This window comes from Natrix helvetica (genome assembly GCF_964273705.1).
Source record: "Natrix helvetica genome assembly, chromosome: Z".
Taxonomy (NCBI): domain Eukaryota; kingdom Metazoa; phylum Chordata; class Lepidosauria; order Squamata; family Natricidae; genus Natrix; species Natrix helvetica.
This window is the reverse complement of record NC_138554.1, coordinates 87778545-87795435: the sequence shown is the minus strand read 5'-3', so window position 1 is coordinate 87795435 and position 16891 is coordinate 87778545. Positions and strand designations below refer to the sequence as shown.

The following is a 16891-nucleotide window of genomic DNA, read 5'->3' as shown; positions in this document are numbered from 1 at the left end:
CAGCTTTGGGCTCAGAGGCATAACAAAGTTTTAAAAGTTCCCAAAGTCCTCAGATCATCAATAAGTTATGGAGTTAGATTCAATGAAAAGTCACTTTAGCAAGGGTGAGGCTGCATTGGTTGGCTCTCCCCCCTCCTCCTTCCCCTGGGGCTGAGAGCAGAATTGTTCCAAGCCGCTTGTCCAAGGGGGGGGGAAATCCCCCTCCCTCCAGCCGCGCCTCCAAAGTAATCCGAAAGTTAAGGTTTTAAAATGCTGAAAGGTCCTTCAAGTCAAGAAAGGGAATGAAGGGGGGTAGCGCCTCATCACACCGCCGCTGCTTCCTTCTATTTTTTCATACTCCGATCAGCCTGTTGCGAAGACGCGAAGCGCCCTCCGAAACTGCTCCCCAATGCATAGAGCGAAGCGGGGGGGCCCCCACCAGCCCCCGCAAAACTGCTCCTCCGGCAGGACGCCTCTCCGGGGCGTCCTGTGCCCCCCAAGAAGTGGGGAAGCCCACCGGGGAGCCGGAGTGGGCAAACGACTTGCCCGTTGCCGTCAGCCGCCGGAACCGGAAGTCTCAGTTTGCAGATCATTCTTGATGTTACTCTTCTTTGTTGGTATACTCATACCATTAGTTGCTTTCTCTTAGATTCCTATTAATTCTGCTGTAGTGAAAAAATTGTGGCTCAGAATTACACGTCGTTGGTCCATTAGCCTTTGTTCACTGATATCACAATCCATGTGGTTCATCTTCGATATCTGATACATTCGTTTTTGAAATCCACATTTTGCTGGCTCAGACTGATAGTAAACTTTGATAATAGAGATGTTTTCTTCCCTAGTCCAGATTTTTCGCTTTTTCGCTTTTTCTTCCAGTAGCTTGTCAGCTCCATGCCCTGGTTGCCTAGCAGAGGGAGCTGAGCCCTGTAGCTCATTTTGCGCAGAATGCCCAGGAGCCATAGCATCCAACGGAACCTTTGTTAATCCGGGTGACGGTTCAGCCGGCATAAATTTCATTTTTTTTTTGTATTCACCATATTTGAATGGGTTGTGGAGCAAATTTTGTCTGGCCCTTCACCTGAGACCTTTCTGATATGGTTGCACCTGTTCAGCATAGCCCTTAGGATCATAAGAGCACAGAAGCCCCTCCACCACGACAAGGTAAAGCTCCTTGGAGGGGTTGTTGTTGTTGTTGTTATTATTATTATTATTATTATTATTTCAACAGAATTATATCACAGTGGCCAGTTGTTTCGCCGAATTTGGCATTGATTACTAGTCGGGCCCCACCCAGGGGCCTAGGACGTCATAACGTATTTTCGTAACGTGTGCGGATCTAAGCAGTGCGGCCTTTTGCATTTGACTGATGGTGATTTAGTCAATTTTTAACTGTTTTAAATGTAATTCCAGTGCTTTTGTAATAGCACCCAGTGTGCCGATTACCACTGGAATTACCACTGCTGGTTTGTGCCATAATCGTTGAATTTCAATTTTTAAGTCCTGGTATTTTGCGATTTTTTCATATTCCTTCTTGGTGACCCTGGTATCACCTGGTATTTCAATGTCTATGATTGTAACCTTATTTTTCTCAACCAGTGTGATGTCTGGTGTATTATGTGCCAGTATTTTATCCTTTTGTATGCGAAAATCGCACAAGATCTTGACCATCTGACCCTCGACAACTTTTTCAGGCTTATGTTCCCACCAGTTTGTTGCTGTTTTAATATTATAATTTTTGCACAAATTCCAGTGGATCATTTGTGCCACTGAATTGTGCTGCATTTTATAGTCAGTCTGCGTGATTTTTTTACAGCAGCTGAGTATGTGGTCAACAGTTTCATCAGCCTCTTTGCAAAGTCTGCATTTGGCATCATCAGAGGATTTTTCGATTTTGGCCTTAATGGCATTTGTGCGGGTAGCTTGTTCTTGCGCAGCCAGGATTAGTGACTCTGTTTCTTTCTTTAATGTACCTGCGGTTAACCATAACCAAGTTTTTTCACTGTCCACTTTATCTTTTATGTTTTCCAGAAATTGGCCATGCAATGCTTTGTTCTGCCAACTCTCTGTTCTTAATTTTATCACATTTTTTCTGTATTCTTGTTTCGTCTGTTGGGCCTTTAATAGATTTTTGTTCTTTACTTCGATTAATAGATGTTCTTGACTTTCTTTTAAATAATCAGCCAGTGCATGTTTTTCTTCTTCAACTATTTGCTTCACTTGTAATAATCCTCTGCCACCTGATTTTCGGGATAGGTATGTCTATCAATATCACCATGTGGATGTAGACTGTAGTGCATTGTCACTCGTTTCCTGGTTTTTCGGTCCAAAATGTCCAAATCAGCTTGTGTCCAGTTAACTATACCAGCTGTGTATCTTATAACTGGTATTGCCCAGGTGTTTATGGCCTTGATTGTATTTCCACCATTCAATTTAGATTTCAAAATTTTCCTAACTCTGTTGGTGTACTCTCCCCTGACAATAGTTTTTACTTCTCCATGCTTGATGTTATCCAACTGCAGAATGCCTAAGTATTTGTAGGCTTCATTTTCATTGCATTTAATTAGTTGGCCATTGGGCATTTCAATTCCCTCATATGTAGTGATTTTGCCCCTTTTTATGGATACAGTGGCACATTTTTCCATGCCAAACTGCGTTGAAATATCGGTGCTGAATACTCGGACTGTGTTTGTCAATGATTGGATTTCTATTTCTGACTTTCCATAGAGTTTCAAATCATCCATATATAATAAATGCGAAATTTTTTTGGCTTCTTTGGCTGTTTGGCAGCCTAATTTCATTTTTTTAAAGATTACTGATAGTGGGATCATTGCGATGATGAAGAGAAGAGGTGAAAGTGAATCACCCTGGAAAATTCCTCGCTTGATATTAACCATCCTGTAGTTCTCATTCCCTACTGCCAACTCGGTTCTCCATTGTTTCATCGCCTTTTCAGTAAAGGATGTAATATTTTTGCTAATGCCAGTTGTTTCTAAGCATTTTATGATCCAATTATGTGGCAATGAGTCGAATGCCTTTTTGTAATCAATCCAGACCATATTCAAGTTCGTTTTTCTGTTCTTACAATTTTCTAATATCATTTTATCAATTAGGAGCTGATCTTTTGTGCCCCTGCTCCTTCTTTTGTTGCCTTTCTGCTCTACTGGCAAGATGTTGTTTGTTTCCAAATAATCCATAATGTTATCTGCAATAATGCCTGTGATAATAATAATAATAATAAATATTTATTTCTTAGCCGCACCCTCTCCCGAAGGACTCGGGGCGGCGTACAATAAAACACATAAAATACATATCTAGACAAGACATACATATAACAAAGACGTATACCAAGACGTGTACAAGGAGGAGGTGGGCTGATGAATAAAAACAATTAAAATCACAATGTTTAAAAACCCCTAAATAAATGAATACAATTAAATTACCCAAATAAAAAACCTGTCAGGAGCGATACAGTTAGATCATAGTTGAGCCAGGCCAGCTACTTGGAATAGGTGGGTCTTGAGCTTTACACGGAAGGAGCGGAGGTCAGAGGTATTCCTAATATCCGGAGGGAGGTCATTCCACAGGGCTGGGCCCGCCACAGAGAAGGCTCTACTCCTAGGCGCCGCCCCTCGACACTGTCTGGTGGACGGCACCTGGAGGAGACCCTCTCTGTGCGAGCGGATTGGACGCAGGGATGTATGGGGCAGAATACGATCCCGCAAGTAACTAGGTCCTGAGCCATGGAGCGCTTTAAAGATCGTTATCAAAACCTTGAAACGCACCCGATAGACCACAGGAAGCCAGTGCAGCTCGCGCAGGAACGGTGTCACATGGGAGTACCTAGTACTCCCCATAATTACCCGCGCGGCTGCGTTCTGGACAAACTGTAGCCTCTGGGTGCATTTCAAGGGAAGCCCCATGTAGAGAGCGTTACAGTAGTCCAAGCGAGACGTCACCAGTGCATGAGTGACTGTGCGTAAGGCATCCCGGTCCAGTAGGGGGCGCAATTGGCGCACCAGGCGGACCTGGTGGAACGCCCCCCTTGCCACTGCTGTCACATGGTCATCCATGGACAGCCGGGCATCCAGGAGGACGCCCAAATTGTGTGCCCGCTCCACGGGGGCGAGTTGAATGCCCCCAATGGCCAATGATGGGATTAATTGGCTGAACCGGGGAGCCGGTACCCACAGCCACTCCGTCTTGGAGGGGTTGAGTTTGAGTCGGTTGTCATCCATCCAGACCCGTACGGCTTCCACACACCGGGACATCACTTCGACGGCCTCGTTGGGTTGGTTCGGGGTGGAAATGTACAGCTGAGTATCATCAGCGTACAGATGAGCGTACAGATGAGTAATTTGAAGGTTGTTGGCAAGCATGTTATTGGTCTGTAGTTTTCAGGTATTGTTCCTTTAGTTGCATCTTTCTGAATCAAGTATGTTTTTCCAGTTGTCAACCATTCATCAATTTGGCCATTTTGTAAAATCTCATTCAGTTGCCTGGCCAATATTGCATGTAAACTGGTCAGATATTTGAGCCAGAAACCATGTAATTGGTCCTTTCCAGGTGATGTCCAATTCTTTACTTTTTTTACTCGATTTTTGACCATCTCAGTTATTATTTATTATTATTTATGACCATCTCAGTTATTATTTCTAATACTTGCATTTGTTTGTTGCCAATGCTTTTCTCAAAGTCATGTATCCATTTTGCTTCCTCATTGTAGTCCTTTGCATTTTCGCACAATTCTTTCCAGAATTCAACTATGGCCTGCTTTTCTGGTTTTTGACTTTTGGTGTCACCATTCACATTAAGACTTTGATAAAAACGCCATTGGTCTGATCAAAATTGCTGATTTTGTTTATACTGGATGATTCGTGCCTCATATCTTTCAATTTTCCTAGCTGTTGCTGTTATCTGCTGTTTTACAATCTCTACAGTTTCATTGATGTTTCTTGTATCCAATCTATAACTTCTGATTAGCTGATCTATAATTTTGTTGTTTTTAAGCCGTTGCTCACGCATGTTCTTCAAGTTGCTAGCATCTGCCCTTAATTTTTTGACTTTTTGTTCTAATCGGATTTTCCGCTTTGGCTTTGATGCTTTTTCCGTTGTGTAACTAGGTGCTTTGATTTTAATGCCTAGTTCATTAGTGACTATTGCAGCTGCGCTGTACATTAACTGGTTCGTTTCCAAGATGGATCCCGATTCAATTGTTGAAAGCACTGCATTAACCATTTTCATGATGGGGGCCAAAATTTTCTTAGGCACAGTTTTTAATGATGGTAAACGTTGCCGTTCCTTATTAAACAGAAAATGCTCCATGATCTTGTCCTTCAATTCTTTTTGTTTTTGAGTTAGTTCATCAGTTGGTTCAGTGATAACTGGTTCTGGTGATAGTGTTGTTATTTCCTCCCTGACAGCTTCTTCTGGGAGTTCTACTACAATGTCTTTAGGTGTGTCTTGAGTATCAGTTATTTCTGCTTGTGATGTTGTTTTGTTAGTTTTGCAATTTGCCTGAATTTCCTCAAGTTCAACTTCACTAAACACTTTATTCCGTGTAATAAATCGCCTTTGATCTGCAAGTCGTTGTTTACTAATATTTGAATCTGGATATTGTTGTTTCCATAATTCATACATTCGCTTTAAATAACCTCTTTTTCCAGGCTGTGAGTTGTAGTAACACGCCATTATGGCACGGTTTTAATCTGCACTATATTTTTGTCGTTTTGTTGGCTGGTCCACTTGTAGCCCACTTGTCGACGGATGTCCAGGGACCTCAACATCCGCCGTGACCCTTGTTAACCTGCGTGACGATCGATGTGGTATATGGGTTGGCGTTTTTTTTTTATGGGGCCAGGTTGCCAACCTGACCCCAACCCTCCTCCTTTCTCATCTGGGCTTGGGACTGGCAACGGCAGAGTTTGGCAACGGCAACGGCGGAGTTGTTGTTGTTGTTGTTGTTGTTATTATTATTATTATTATTATTATTATTATTATTATTATTATTATATACTTTATTCATTCAACATGAAACTCAGCCAACTGAACATTCAAAAATGCATTACAAATATCAGTGACTGGTGCTAATAGTTGATAAGGTTTGCTGCCAGCGTCCTAGGTATCAACCAAGTACCTTCTTAAAATATAAGAGATTCCGAGTAGTGCAGTTATTTGCAGTTCTGCTGGTGTTATTGCAGGAAGCTGCAATTTGTTGATGTACCTTGTAAAATTCTTGGATATGGTGCCAAGTGCCCCGATGACAATGGGTATCACTGTAACATGCTCCATCCACAGCCGTGTAGTTTCGATGGCCAGGTCGCGATATTTCATTATTTTTTCCAGTTCTTTTTCTTCGACTCTGACATCTCCAGGAACAGTGATATCAATAAATTGTACACTTCGGCCCTCTACATCCGTGATATCTGGCGTGTTGTGCTCCAAATGACGATCCGTTTGTATTCGAAAGTCCTACAAGATCTTCACCTTCTCATTTTTAATAGCTTTTTCCACTTTATGACTTTCCCATGACTTTCTGGATACAGGTAAATCATATTTTTTACATAATGACCAGTGGATTAATTTAGCAACTCGGTCATGTCTAGCTTTGTAATCAGTTTGTGCGATTTCGCTGCATTCACATATTAAATGTGAAACAGTTTCGACTTTGTTATTGCAAAGTCGGCAGTTTGGGTTGTCAGTAGATTTTTGTATCTTTGTTTTCATGACATTCGTTTGAAGTGTTTGTTCTTGAGCAGCCAGTATTAAACCTTCTGTTTCTTTCTTGATGGTTCCCATCTTAAGCCATATCCATGTCAAGTTGTCATCACATTTTGCTTCAATGTTTTCCAAGTGCTGTGCATGCAAAACTTTGGTTTTCCATCTATTTAATCTGTCCTTCAGCTGTTTTTCCTTATATTCTGCCTTTGTTTCTGTTGTTTTTATGCTGTTCTCTGTTTTCACAGCCTGCAGCAATTTTTCTGTACGTTGGTTCACACAATCATTCAAACTTTGTTTTTCTTCTTCTACAGTGTGATGGATTTGCAATAGCCCCCTGCCCCCTATTTTTCTTGGCAGGTAAAACGTGTGAATGTCACTTCATGGATGTAAAGCATGGTACATATTCAAAAGTTTGTGTGTTTTCCAGTCCAGATTTTCCAGTTAAACCAAAGTCCAGTTGATGATTCTAGCTGAGTAGCGTATCACTGGAACTGCCCATGTATTAATGACTTTAATTATGTTTCCAGCATTCAGCTTTGATTTTAGTATTTTGCGGACCCTCCCGATGTATTCCTTTTGCGTTGACTCTTTGACTTTTCCATTCAAGATGTTATCTGCTTCCTATATGCCTAGGTACTTGTAACCATCATCCTTTGCTAAAACTTTCACTATATTTCCATTTCCCAGTTCCATTCCTTCTGTTTTTTTCTTTTTTTCCTCGATACATGGATAATACAGCACATTTTTCAAGCCCAAAGTTCATTTTGATGTCACTGCTGAACAATTGAACTGTGTTGAGTATTGATTTAAGTTCAGTGGGGCTTTTCTCATACATTTTAAAGTCATTCATGTATAGTAGATGGTTTATCTTGGCTTGAGGTTTGGTATTCCAGTTTTGGGTTTCGTAGGATTATTGTCAGTGGAATTAATGCAATGTTGAACAGTAGTGGTGAAAGTGAATCCCCTTGGAAGATTCCTCGTCTGATGTTGACTTCACCAATGTTCTCCCAATGACTTCATCAATGTTCTCTCCTATTGTTGTTGTTGTTGTTGTTATCATCATCATCACATCAATTGTGACAAAAACTAAAGTAAATTAGAGCACAATTCACTTAATGACATAATTGTTTAGGAACAAGTTTTGGGCTCAATTGTGGTTGCAAGTTGAGAACTACCTAGATGAATAAATATGTAATTTTAAGGAGTTTTGAAAGAAAATGTGTAATCTTATGAAAATAGGCAATCCAAAATAAAAGTATATTACACTAGATAGGAATGAGAGGAGAGAATGATTGGATCATCCAAGAATTAAAATGAAATTAATAATCTGTTTCAATTTACGTATAAGCCTGTTCAGACGTTCGTCAAACAAGTCCTATTATTTTAATTTGTTGAATTAAATATATAAATCTTTAAACATAATGGATTTGATTATTTATATTGAAAGGCTGACAATATTAAGTTGATGAGAATCTGAATGACAATTTGTCAACATGTCAGGAGTGGATCTTAGGCAAAAATGGACATGAAAGAAAAGGAAAGGGAAAGTACAATATATATAAGAAAAAGCGTTTTAACAGTAATAAGTTAATGCCTGGAAAGGGGAAGCTCCTTGGAATAGAGAGAAAAATAAGGAGGAATAGGAGGAAGAGATACAGCAATGACAATGGTCAGATAAGAGAAATCTTAACTACTAAGATTGAGAATACTAAAGTTACTTTTAGTGTTAGGGTCACAGTTTTATTATATTATTTATCATAGAAACAGAATCTTACAACCTTAAATGGGTGTTCCCTGCCTTTATTCTAAAGAGAACTAGGGAGGATCAAGTTGGAGATGCTTTTTCAAATTACATTCCTGCTGTGGATTGAGCATTGTCTTGGCAGCGTCTCTACCTTCTGTTCCTCAAATTTATTCCCACAGCCCATTACAAGAATGGAATAAAGCCTATGTGGGAATAAATTGAATCCTTAGTGAATGGTTCAAACTGAAAAAAGAGTGAGGCAAGTGATAGCCCTTTAATCAGTTTATACAAAGAACGCTAGGTGAGATTTTGATGAATATTTACTATGTATGCTATTACAGCCATGTCATTGGCTGAGAACACAAATGATTTGAAGTTAATGATCAATAGACTGTTTGGTTAAATAAAGATATGGATTTGAAAATTAATTATCGTAGATGAAGGTTCTATGCTTCACTGGAAAATGTAGTAAACAATTGGAGGTTATACAGAAATGCAGATAGGTATTTTCTTAGAATGAGGAAATGGATGGAGAAGTTTTATTATCAGACTGCAAGTATAGATGTTGGTATAAAAGCAGCGAATTGCAATGCGTTTTATTGTGATAAAGTATATTGAAGGAAATGTAAAATGGCAGCATACAAAAGTATGCCCTGCTTAACTTGTTACATGGGAATGAGAGTTGGATGTGTAAAGAGAAAAATAAAAATGAGTGGAGTGTGGTAAAAATGGGTTCTTAAGAAGTAAAAGAAACAAAATATAGGTTTAGAAATGAGTGGCTGAATAAATATGGATCATATTAAAAATGTGAGCTTAGTGATTTAGAGAGGATGAACAACAATGGAGTTGAAAACAAATCAGGAGCGGAGTGGTTGTTAAGTCGATCAGAAGGTCACAAAAGGTGTTCACATGATCCTGGGACACTGCAACAGTCATAAATATGAATCAGTTTCCAAGCATTTGAATTTTGATTGTATGACTATCAGATTGCTGCAATGATTATAAGTGTGAAAAATGGTAATAAATCACTTTTTTTCAGTGCCATTATAACTTTGAATAGTCACTAAATGACTGTTGTAAGTCAAGGACTAATTGTATTGAATTCCTTGTAACTACTTGTCACTAAACAAAATAATAGGCATTATAACCATTACATTTGGGAGACTTACTTTCCCCACTGGGCAAAGTAAGTGAAAAATGTATATAATTTTATATAATAGATATTTTAATATTATTTATTATTGCAATTGGGTTCAGACAGAGTAAAGTAATCCTGTGACAATTTGCAAGTTGGAAATATGCTAATCTTAGGGAAATGATGTTTAAACCTAATACAGCTTCATAAAATATCAAAAGAATTGTTAACCAAAGAGAAAACTTTAGAATGCTGTGACAAAATCGAATAACACTAATAAAAGCAAATCTAAATATTGCAATCAATCAATAATTGTGCACAAACACATATACATATGCAATTGCACATATGCAATAATATAGTCTTTCAAAAATAATTTATCAAATCTTTAAAAAGAGGACCATAAAATTAATGTGCCTTTAGGACATATAATGTGTGACTATGTCATGCATGTGAAATTACACTTTGTGTATTGAGGGGGACATCAATTTCCTGGCATACATTTACAGCAATATATCTTTGTGGAGGAAGTCTATATGTGTAAAGTTTATGAACCAAATACTTGGTGTTTATGAGTGTATGTATATTTTACTGTTACTTTTTGAGTAGATGTCAGTCCCTTAAGAAAGTCAATAGCTGCTTTGAAAATTCTCACATATTCCAGAGAAATATGAAAGAGTAGAGCACAATTTAAATAAATCACATCATCTATTAGTAGTATATTTTTAATGGCTCCTAAAAAGCTTTCTGTTAGGTGAACTGCATTAAAATTCATTTAATAATACTCAGCTTTATCTTTAGTCAGCAGATACCAGCAGAAACTTAAAGATGAATTGGGCCGAGAAACAAAGTTTGTCATGTCATATGCCCAAAAGGAAGACATGTTGCTTGAAGAAATATATTCTGCCAATATTATGGAGTTTCTGAATCATAAAAATGAGAAACTCAGTAATGTGGATGCTTTAGAAGATCTACTTCTTGATAGTTCTGGGCTGATCAATGAAAATGGAGAGACCATCTATATTTTTGGGGATGCTGGAATTGGAAAGTCCATGTTACTGCAAAAGATGCAAAATCTCTGGTCCAAAAATGCCTTTGACGTAGGGGCCAAATTCTTCTTTCGTTTCCGATGCCGAATGTTCAGCTGCTTCAAGCAAGAAGAAGCGTTTTGTTTAAAGGATCTTCTCTTCAAGTATAATTGTTTCCCAGATCAGGATCAAGAGGAGGTTTTCAACTTCATTGTAAAATTTCCTCATACTGTCTTGTTTACATTTGATGGATTTGATGAAATTCATTCTGATTTTGATCTCAGTAGTATTCCTGAAATCTGCTCTCCCACTGAATCTATTCACCCACTTGCTCTTCTGGTGGGCCTCCTCAGTGGAAAACTTTTGAAGGGTTCTAGAAAAATTCTGACAGCCAGGACAGGGACAGAAATTGATAAAAACATTGTCCGGAAGAAAGTACATCTCCGAGGGTTTTCCAGTAGTAACCTGAAAGATTATACTAAAATATTCTTCAAAGATGAAGGATGTCAGACTTTGGTTTTGAACCAACTGGAAGCCAACCCAAATCTAAGCAGTTTGTGTTTGGTGCCATTATTTTGCTGGATTATGTTCAAATGCTTTGAACATTTCCACTCTGCATTTGATAGCCATGAGCTCCCAGACTTCACTGTCACTCTAACGGACATATTCTTGCTCATGACTGAAGTCCACCTTAATCGCATTCAAAAGACAAATTTGCTAAAGAAGAACAACAGAAGCCAAGAAGAAACATACAGGTCCAATAAAGATAAATTGTTTGCACTGAGTAAAATAGCCTACATAGGAATGCAGAAATCTCTCTTTGTCTTTGAGCAAGAGGAAGTCCTTAGTGACCTCCTTGAGCAGGATTTACATTTAGGATTTCTCAGGACAGTTCCTAATTATGAAGGTACTGTAGACCAATCTTGCTATGAATTCCTGCATTTGACCTTGCAGTCATTTTTCGCAGCTTTTTATCTGGTAACAGATGAGAAAGTGGGGGCCAGGGATTTGTTGCAGTTCTTTGCTGAATGCTCCATGCAAGACAGAACTCTGTCTTCCTGCTTGCCTCTTTCCTGGTTAAAAAATTACCACCCAACAGGAGGGGATCCTTTCCGAAATAAAGAGCACTTTCATTTTACTAATCTCTTCTTGTGTGGGTTGCTTTCTAAGGCAAGGCAGAAACTCTTGAGGCATCTGATTCCTCTGAGTACAGTCAAGAAAAAAAGGAGGATTCTTCTTGCCTATTTTTTTGAAAGCATGAAGTCTCACCTGAAGGGTCTCTCTCGGTCAACGCTGAAAGAATACAAACAGGTTCAAGTAATGCCAAACTTTGTTTGGATGCTGAGATGCATCTATGAGACACAGAGTGAGAAAGTTGGTAAAGGGGTTGCCAAATGCATGCGTGCCAACTACATCAAACTGACTTACTGCAATGCCTACTCCGCTGATTGCAGTGCCATCTCCTTTGTTATGCATCATTTCCAGAAACACCTGGCCCTTGATCTGGACAATAACAACATCAATGATTATGGGATCAAGCAGCTGCAGCCTTGCTTTAGCCATCTGGCAGTACTCAGGTACAGTAACACAATGATATAATAGGAACTGATATAAGGAAAGAAGCTATTTCTCCTTGAAAGAATCGAGGACAGACTCTTCATTCTTCCTTTTTTCACCCTCTCATCTACACAGTGCTGATAAAATTGTCCTTTGAGTAATTCTAGGAATCCCTAAAATATTACTTGTAGGAATTATAATGAGTTTCTTTTAGAGATTGTTTTACTTATTTATGGATAAATTGCTTCAGTTAGTGAAGGAGAAAAGAAAGAGGCCATTTTGTTCTGTTTTCAAACATTGATGGTATTACAAAGAATGCTGATGCTTCTTTGAATTAAAAGGCTCATACTTCAATATATATGGTGCTGTGAACCAGCTACTTTATCACATCTTTCTTTTACTTTAGGGTGAGCGTGAACCAGATCACAGATCAAGGTGTGAGAGTGCTTTACGAGGAGCTGTCCAAATTCAAAATTGTGTCTTATTTGGGGTATGTACAAAGGACGAGCTCAGAAATTCATTGTGTGAAGGCGTGTTTCAATTATCAAGGGGAGTAATGTGAAAGAGTAATGACTTCCACATCTAGATCATTGCCAGATCATTTGATCCATTACTTGATTGCTATCAATACATAGTTAGTTAGTTAGTTAGTTAGTTAGTTATATCCTGCCTTTAGAATTTTTATATTTAATGCAACATCATGAAATAACAGAATAACAGAGATGAGTTGGAGAGCACTAGGAAAACTATATATATATATATATATATATATATATATATATATATATATATATATATATATATATATATATATATATATATATATATTATATATATATGTGTGTGTGTGTGTGTGTGTGTGTGTGTGTGTGTGTATGTGTTACAACCCCTGGTATGCCCAAATATGGGAGGGAGCTCACTAGTCCCCTTTTCTGTCCTTCGGCTCATTACAGAGGACCATCCAGGGAGAAAACCATATTTTTATTTTTAATGTTGCCTTTTTATATTTGTGTTGTATTTGTGCTGATAAATAAATAAAGGGAGACTAGTATAGATCTATTTCAAGCTATTTAGCTCTCATCAGCTAGCCATATCCTTACTGGGATTTGAACCTGGGCTGTGTTACATATTAGGCAGATTTGTTAGCCACTAAGCCACAGGCTCTCCTCCTCATCAGCTGAGCCAGGGAAATAGGTATGTATTTGTGTTACAACCCCTGCTATGCCCAAATATGGGAGGGAGCTCACTCCTCCCTCTTTCTGTCCTTCGGCTCATCACAGAAAACCATCCAGGCAGAAACCCATATTTTTATCTTTAATGTTGCCTTTTTATATTTGTGTTGTATTTGTGCTGATAAATAAATAAAGGGAGACTAATATGGATCCATTTCAAGCTATTTAGCTCTCATCAGCTAGCCATACCCTTACTGGGATTTGAACCTGGGATGTGTTACATATTAGGCAGATTTGTTAGCCACTACACCACAGGCTCTCCTCCTTTATCAGCTAAGCCAGGGAAATAGGTATGTATTTGTGTTACAACCCCTGGTATGCCCAAATATGTATGCCCAAATTTATTTATCAGCACAAATACAACATATATATATATACAACAAATGTTGTATTTGTTGTATATATATATATGTTGTATTTGTTGTATATATATATATATGTTGTATTTGTGCTGATAAATAAATTTGGGCATACATATTTGGGCATACCAGGGGTTGTAACACAAATACATACCTATTTCCCTGGCTTAGCTGATAAAGGAGGAGAGCCTGTGGTGTAGTGGCTAACAAATCTGTGGTGTAGTGGCTAACATACATACATACATACATACATACATACATACATACATACATACATACATATATACATATACATATACATACATACACATACACACACACACACATACATACATACATATTTGTGTTACAACCCCTGGTATGCCCAAATATGGGAGGGAGCTCACTACTCCCCTTTTCTGTCCTTCGGCTCATTACAGAGGACCATCCAGGGAGAAAACCATATTTTTATTTTTAATGTTGCCTTTTTATGTTTGTGTTGTATTTGTGCTGATAAATAAATAAAGGGAGACTAGTATAGATCTATTTCAAGCTATTTAGCTCTCATCAGCTAGCCATATCCTTACTGGGATTTGAACCTGGGCTGTGTTACATATTAGGCAGATTTGTTAGCCACTAAGCCACAGGCTCTCCTCCTTATCAGCTGATCCAGGGAAATAGGTATGTATTTGTGTTACAACCCCTGCTATGCCCAAATATGGGCGGGAGCTCACTACTCCCCCTTTATGTCGTTCGGCTCATTACAGAGGACCATCCAGGGAGAAAACCATATTTTTATTTTTAATGTTGCCTTTTTATATTTGTGTTGTATTTGTGCTGATAAATAAATAAAGGGAGACTAGTATAGATCTATTTCACGCTATTTAGCTCTCATCAGCTAGCCATACCCTTACTGGGATTTGAACCTGGGCTGTGTTACATATTAGGCAGATTTGTTAGCCACTAAGATTTGTTAGCCACTCTCTGATGAGAGCTAAATAGCTAAGTACCTTCTATCTGTTAATTTCTGTTTTAATAGAACAGTAAACTTATACTTGTCCCCTTAGAAGAAACTGCCTTGAATGTAATGCCTTTTATTCTAAGATCAATTGAAAAAGCAGTATATGCGTCAAAAATTACTGAATGAGCAACATATCGTAACAAATTTTAAGAGGTCCAAAACTATATGGAACTGGTTTTTTAATTTTTATTGATTCCTGTGCAAAGGAAATCTCAATTAGGTTATAATTGGGAAAATGTATTTGTACTTTTAAAAAAAATATGTATTTGATGTAATTAACTTAATTAGTTAATACTCTAACTGCTATTATTCCTTCCGAAGCTTATACAACAACCAGATTACTGATATTGGAGCAAAATATGTGGCAAGACTCATTGAGGAATGTCCAAGCCTCATCTATGTTAAGTAAGTATCTCTCCCATACCTATACCATCCTAGCTCTCAAGTGATCAAGCCTTCAAAAATGGACTCTTAATACAATACAATACAATACAATACAATAGCAGAGTTGGAAGGGACCTTGGAGGTCTTCTAGTCCAACCCCCTGCCTAGGCAGGAAACCCTACACCGTTTCAGATAGATGGCTATCCAACATCTTCTTAAATACTTCCAGTGTTGGGGCATTCACAACTTCTGAAGCCAAGCTGTTCCACTGTTTAATTGTTCTGTCAGGAAATTTCTGCTCAGTTCCAAGTTGCTTCTCTTCTTGATCAGTTTCCACCCATTGCTTCTTGTTCTACCCTCAGGTGCCTTGGAGAATAGTTTGACTCCCTCTTCTTTGTGGCAACCCCTGAGATATTGGAACACTGCTATCATGTCTCACCTAGTCCTTCTTTTCATTAAACTAGACATACCCAGTTCCTGCAACTGTTCTTCATATGTTTTAGTCTCCAGTCCCCTAATCATCTTTGTTGCTCTTCTCTGCATTCTTTCTAGAGTCTCCACATCTTTTCTACATCGTGGCGACCAAAACTGAATGCAGTATTCCAAGTGTGGCCTTACCAAGGCATTATAAAGTGGTATTAACACTTCACGTGATCTTGATTCTATCCCTCTGTTTATGCAACCTAGAACTGTGTTGGCTTTTTTGGCAGCTGCTGCACACTGCTGGCTCATATTTAAATGGTTGTCCACTAGGATTCCAAGATCCCTCTCACAGTTATTACGATTGAGCAAGGTACCACCTATATTGTACCTATGCATTTCATTTTTCTTGCCTAAATGTAGAACCTTACTCTTTTCACCACTGAATTTCATTTTATTAGATAGTGTGCAATGTTCACGTTTGTCAAGATCTTTCTGTATCTTAAGCCTGTCTTCTGGAGTGTTGGCTATTCCTGCCAGCTTGGTGTCATCTGCAAATTTGATGAGTTCCCCGTTTATTCCCTCATCCAAATCATTGATGAAGATGTTGAAGAGTACTGGGCCTAAAACAGAGCCTTGGGGTACTCCACTGCTTACTTCCCTCCATGTAGAGGACTACACGTTGAGTGCGGTTGGTCAGCCAGTTATGAATCCATCTGGTGGGGGTGCTGTCTAACCCACATTCTTCTACTTTATCTAGTAGTAGATTATGATCTACCTTATCAAATGCCTTACTGAAGTCCAAGTAAACTATATTGACGGCATTCCTCTGGTCCACTAATTTTGTTACTTTGTCAAAGAGTACAATAAGATTAGTCTGGCATGATCTATTTTTGACAAACCCATTTTGGCTTTTGGCTATTACTTTGTTTACTTCTAGGTGTTCGCTAATTCGTTGCTTGATTATCTTTTCCAGAACCTTTCCTGGTATTGAGATCAGGCTGATAGGTCTATAGTTTTCCTTTTTTGAAGATGGAAACCACATCAGCTCTTTTCCAGTCCTCTGGCAGTTCCCCGGTGCTCCAGGATCTCTGAAAGATATAGTTCAGTGGTTCTGAGATCTCGTCTGCCAGTTCCTTCAGAACCCTGGGGTGTAATCCATCCGGTCCTGGTGATTTGAACTCGTCTAGGGTAGACAGGTACTCACTTATCATTTTCTTCCCTATTTCAACTTGGGTTCCTAATCTGATTTTGGTGGGCTGTTTTTGATAGATTGGACTGTTTTATCCCTTTGTGTAAAGACAGATGCAAAAAAATGAGTTAAATAGTTCTGCTT

The 16891-nt window shown here is 38.6% G+C and overlaps 1 protein-coding gene across 4 annotated transcripts in view; it reads left to right on the top strand.

Moving 5' to 3' along the window:
* Window positions 1–16891, top strand: part of NOD1 (nucleotide binding oligomerization domain containing 1) — a 75176-nt gene that overhangs the window by 13542 nt on the left and 44743 nt on the right. For all 4 annotated transcript variants that reach the window (XM_081970098.1, XM_081970099.1, XM_081970100.1 and 1 more), the window contains 3 exons: window positions 10377–12180; window positions 12567–12650; window positions 15073–15156. In XM_081970098.1, the coding sequence (XP_081826224.1) occupies window positions 10377–12180; window positions 12567–12650; window positions 15073–15156 (1972 nt within the window). The remainder of the gene's footprint in view (window positions 1–10376; window positions 12181–12566; window positions 12651–15072; window positions 15157–16891) is intronic.